Source organism: Nicotiana tabacum, chromosome 11, assembly GCF_000715075.1.
Source record: "Nicotiana tabacum cultivar K326 chromosome 11, ASM71507v2, whole genome shotgun sequence".
In the NCBI taxonomy this organism is placed as follows: Eukaryota; Viridiplantae; Streptophyta; class Magnoliopsida; order Solanales; family Solanaceae; genus Nicotiana; species Nicotiana tabacum.
This window is the reverse complement of record NC_134090.1, coordinates 72,541,941-72,547,418: the sequence shown is the minus strand read 5'-3', so window position 1 is coordinate 72,547,418 and position 5,478 is coordinate 72,541,941. Positions and strand designations below refer to the sequence as shown.

General features: G+C 36.0%; 1 protein-coding gene across 5 annotated transcripts; it reads right to left on the bottom strand.

The window, feature by feature from the left end:
• Positions 1-273: 273 nt before the first annotated feature.
• LOC107830695 (uncharacterized) lies at positions 274-5,218 on the bottom strand. Of its 5 annotated transcripts, none has more exons than XM_075225168.1 (12): positions 4,932-5,211; positions 4,557-4,666; positions 4,340-4,435; positions 3,305-3,418; positions 3,158-3,214; positions 2,870-3,022; positions 2,670-2,754; positions 2,314-2,404; positions 2,057-2,218; positions 1,719-1,829; positions 1,179-1,636; positions 274-1,047 (listed from the first exon to the last, which is right to left on the bottom strand). In XM_075225168.1, the coding sequence occupies exons 4-12, from the start codon at positions 3,335-3,337 to the stop codon at positions 395-397; spliced, it is 1,803 nt and encodes a 600-aa protein (XP_075081269.1). In that variant the 5' UTR covers positions 3,338-3,418; positions 4,340-4,435; positions 4,557-4,666; positions 4,932-5,211; the 3' UTR covers positions 274-394. The 5 variants fall into 5 exon arrangements, with proteins under 5 accessions (XP_075081269.1, XP_016513816.1, XP_075081270.1 ...); XM_016658330.2 differs by having other exon boundaries at positions 3,305-3,524; positions 3,630-4,435; positions 4,932-5,187; XM_075225169.1 differs by lacking the exon at positions 4,932-5,211 and adding an exon at positions 3,630-3,748 and having other exon boundaries at positions 3,305-3,537.
• Between the last annotated feature and the right edge of the window lie 260 nt (positions 5,219-5,478).

Genomic DNA, 5,478 nt, shown 5'->3' with positions numbered 1-5,478 from the left:
AAGAATATTCCAATGATTTAATAAATCTGGAAATATATGTATATAACTATCAATTCCTTGGATTTTAAAAATCAATTCCTACTAAGTCACCTTCACTTCCGAAATGGCCTCTAGGCCACACTTTGAGGTAGAATGTTACAAAAAAAAGTATTATGCTACTTGTTTTTTGTTTTCAAATTAAAAGAAAAAAAGAAAAGAAAAATTACAAACATTAATAAGTAGTAACCGTATTTAAAGAGCAACAGTATCGGCCAGAAATAAAAACAGATCATAGGCCGTGCTAAAAAGATGAGTAAATTATTATGAAACTGTTAGGAAAGTATTAAATAAAACTCATCCCCAATGTTAGCTCAAGGAGCTTTCCAATAGTTTTGCACAATGCCATTTTATTGATTCACAACAGACCTTCTAATATGGGATGATCTTCAGCAGGGTTTTTTAGGTTAATATTGGATGACAGTTTCTGAAGATCCTTCTCTAATGACCCAAGCTCTTCATTCATCAGCCTAAGTGTTGCCGTGGTGTCTTCAATTCCAAGGATAAGTTCTTGTCTCCGTATGCTTATTCTTTTCATGCTAAATATGTCTTCAACCTTTGCTAAACGTTTTTCAAGCCAGCCTATCTCAATACCACTCAGTTTCAAGTCCCGAAGGTAACGTTTAGCTTCACTATGATATTTGATGTCCATGTTCCCCGTGGTGAACTGTCCGAGCAAGTAAACTAACTCCGCCAAAATCTCCAAGCACATTGATTGGAAAATGGGACTTGTTGCCTTGAAACTTGAAAGCGTGCTAGGGTACTGCGAGATAATCCTGTTCAGTATTGGGATATATCGTCGAGCCACATGATAACCCTCCCAATGGACTTTCTCGTCAGCATGACCAGGTCCATCATAAGGAATTTGACTTGAAATAGATGTGGGATGCATAGCTTTGGAAGAGTTCTGCTGATCTTTATTGAAAAAGTTTTGCATATTGTGGTTTTCAGAAGGAGATTGCCCATGCAGAGGAAAATCTGTTCCTTGAAAGTTTTGCCACTCCTCAGAATCTACAATGACAAGTTAGTCAACAACTGATGAAACTCAAAATAAACGGATAAATGCTGAATCGCTCGGATTGTTCCAAATTCTTGTGATTATGCCATAAAACAAACATTTGACACAACATAAAGAGGTGTACCTTGCATAATGGGCAGGAAGTGATCATTGTCTGTGTTTGATGAGACTGTGTAATCCAGAGGGAGATTCTGTGAAACTATTGGAAGGATATCCTTGATTATCTCTGTGTCCTCCAGTTCCAGTCCTTGAATCGGGTTGAAATCCCAAGAACTTGACGTGATCGCTTTAGGTTCCTCCGTACCTCTGATGCTTTCTATTTCCGCAGGATTTGATACCTCATTATGTTTTCTTGTGCCACAAGTTGACTCTACATTGCCTTCCAGAGGAGAAATGTATATAGTGTGATCACTGTGTCTCTTCTCCCCTATTCCCGAAGGTGTCATACTATGTTGAGGAGGAGAGTAGACTATGGCCTCCGCATCTTCCATGTGTTCCTCATCTTCGTTAAGAAACACATTTGTATTTTGTGAAAATTGATTTATTTGCATCTGGTCTTTTTCATTCGTCATACATGTAAAACTAGGAAAGCACAGCCGAGTATTATGGAACATCAGTCAAGCAAGAAAGGTTTTTGGTTAAGTAAATCCTGAATATTCCATACCTCTCGTGAGAATTTGCAACTTCAGATGGCATCGTAAATGTCATGCTAACTCCAAGCCCACGGTTAATAGCTTCCAGGTATTTGTTCAAGCTTATAATAAATTGACTTGTTCTGTAAGGTTTAAGCACAAAAAAGAAAGGTAAAGGTGTCTTAAGCCATAGCATCTACACATGATGATTAACGCAGTGACTTGGTGGCTTACTGCGTCACAAAAAGAGTAGATTCTTATAGCGGAGAACACTTATGCAGACGTTTTCTGAGCCTACTAACTAGATTTTATTAAATGCTGTTCCAATTCCTCAAGTGAAGAAATCACACTGCAAATGTAATTGACTTACTGGGGTTTGCAGTAGACAGAAAAGGGTCTCTGGGATGCAAGAGCATCAGAAGCAGCAGCAAGCACTCCTTTGATATCTAAGCTGGAAGCTATTGGCGCTTCAACTGAGCTCTTCTCACAAAGTAGATGTCTAAACCCCACATGTACATCTCCATTCTCTTCCCTTCAGGGCAAATGAAACTAACTTAAATACACATGGCAGTATACAGACGCTATTATAGAAAATGCAGCACAACATAGAGACCTGGAACAAAATACCTTAAGAAGACAACTAGATCTCCAGCAACCAATTTTTTACCATTAACAAATGCACTCCAGCCATTAGTGAGTAGATGTCTCCTCGGGTGGCCTACTCAATTTTTATTCAGAGAAGACGTTAACTTAAAAGTATGAAAGGGCCAAACTTTTAACTTAACCAGTCAAATATTTGATTCTCCCAAACAATTGTTTGTGACACAATTAGCACTTAATTACTTTGTGGAGTCGAATAACTTTTTATTCGACCATTAGTTCATTAAATGTATTTTCATATTTCATTTTTTAAGATGTGTGGTTTATGGTACTATTTATTCTCCAAAAACCTACTATATGGTACTGTTGGGAAAAGGTGTTACCTCCAAAGACATGCTTAAAGCGCCATTCTTTGCCAGGAAGGTCTTTCACTACTAATTCCTGGATAGGTTTATCTCGAGACATATCCTGATCGAACAAGGATAACAGTCTAAAGAAATTAATGCCAAGTACTAATTAAGATTCTAGAGGAATATGAATAGAAAATTCTTCAAATTAAAAACTATTAGACAAGAAACACCACCAGAAGAGGAAAGCATTTCACAGCATCCTTTTGAGGAATAGACAAACCCCAATTACTTTTTGTATCCGAGGCAGTTAAAACCTTGCAGAATGAGTGGATTTGGGGCCTTGGAATCTCAGAATGATAAAAATCAGGATTTACTGGCTCTGTTTGCTGCAGAGTATAGCAGTGGATTGAATAGTAAGTTTCATCTAACATAAACCCTTTAAAATAACAAGCATGGTGATCTTGTTAAAATGGGATTTCTTCTTGTTAGAAAGAGAAAAGAAAAGTTGAAAATAATCTTACATCATGTTTTGGCAACAAATTAATTTCTGCACAAACTTCTTCCGAGATGTGCTCAACCTACAAAGTAAAACAATTATCACTAAACAAATAAGCCCCAGATCTTCTTACATCTAAAACTCAGCTTTAAGAACATAAATCTTGACGAACCGTTTTGCCCCTTATCAATCCATGATGCATCATGCTTAAGGAAACTACTGTAAAAATCCGTCCAAGTTTTCTGTTGTTTAACTCATTCCCATATCAATAACAGATGAACATCTCCTATAAAAAATAAGGAATCAAAACTAAACTAGCTGGTACTGTGAGTGCGCCTTCTACCAAAAATATGATGCAAATTCCTCATCCAATGCTTATCTCCAAGTTGGAACTGCATTGTTTTTCTATTAGAAATCGATCAATAACAGCCTGAGGTTTCTTTCTTGCAAAGTCAGCAGACGTTAGTATTTAATACCCCACCCAAAAAACTCCTCACCTGAAATTGTCAGGCGTTGGGAGGACTCCAACATAGGACTATGTGCACTTGATCCCAGTATATAATAGCAGAAAGTCTATTCCTCAATATCATAGTTGCTGATTTGCATAATCAAGATCCTCCAATATTCACACCAAAACAGAAATACAAGATTGGAAGCTTCCCATAAATCAGCAAAACAGGAAAAACATGTCTGTCTATCACGAGAAATGCAATTCTAGACTTGGTTTATTCACATTTCTAATGCTAACGGACCAGTCAAAAAACACCTGTAGAAGAAAACCTGAAGCTAGCTGAAACATTTATAAGTAGTATATACTATATACAAAAGTTAAGATTTTGAGCCCATTGTGAACCAATAATCACATGTCAGACATCATTTATGTTCCAAGACTGAACCAATGTATATTATGTCCAAAAAACTTCAACTAACTATTAATATTGTCTAATTCAGATCCGTCTACTTTCTTCGCATGTGTAGGCAATGGCATATTTTCAAACAAATTTTACACCTGTTTGCAGAATATAACAGAACAAAATCTTGGGGACAATTGCGATACTAAAAATGCCAAATAAAGTCATTACACTCTTTCATTAATCAATCATGGACTTTTCTCTACAGCCTAGGCAACCATAATCCAAAATGCTTAACGATGAAACTAATCTATGAATTTTCAGGAAAAATAAATGCTGCAAATGAGCAAGCATACCAGAAAACGAACATGAACAACACGGCAAAGGATCTTTAAGTATGGGTCTGAAATTGGTGTTCCTTGGTTCAGTTCCTGATTTGATGATTGCTCCAGCTACCCAAAAGCAGCCAAGGAAAATAGTAAAAAGAAAAACATTTTCTGAATATTGTGAACAAACCAGTGGAAAATCACAAGAACCAAGATTTGTTTGTACTTGAAAAAAGACCAAGAATACCTGCTTAATGTGAAGTCCAGGAAAGTAGTACACTTGTTCTCCAACTCTAGGAACATCCATGAATTGACCAGCAAAGGCCTTCCATAATTCCCTATACAGATCATCATCACCTGAGGTAAATAGAAATACAACTTTTAATTCTGAAAAGTTGAAAACATAATTAGTACTATGCTTTATCTAATAGCTTAATCTTTTATATTAAATGGTCACACGCTTCAACATGGTATCACAACACGCAGCTGAGGTCCTATAATTAAGTAAATAAGGTGCTATCTCTAAAATTAAGCTTTTAAATGAGACACTAAAATATGATCACACACTTCAACATCAATAACCCAAAAAAAAAAAGGAAAAATAGGGAATTTTAACATTTACCTCTAGAAGTAACATGGTTTTGTTTCTTTGGATGTGAAGGCCACATTTGTCAAGATAAAAAAACTGAAATATGAAAATGGATCGTTGTAATTTTAAGCAGATAATAAAATGGCATGTAACTTTATATGGTTGCATTGCTTCTGCAACTTTTTCTCCGTCAACGGATGGAAATGTAGCAGGTAATAACATATACTTGCGTGTGTGAGTGTGTGACATTTCCATTGGAAAAAAAAAAGTGTAAACACAAAAAATTCTAAGTCAGACCGACATTTGCAGGATTAAGAACCGGCCATTTTGACGAGAACTGATTAATTATATGGATAATGTGCATGATTTCTGAAAGCGATGGGTCCCTCCACTGGAACGAGGAAATTTGATGGGTTTTTAAAAAAGACTTCGGTTGACAAGAAAAGCACTCTAATTAGCCAAATTGAAAATGTCAACAATTCGGAAAAAGAATTTTAGTTAGGAGTCCTTTGATTTGTGCTAAATTACAATGCAAAAATTAGTAATTCAGGAATTATAATACAAATATTAATTCTTCGGA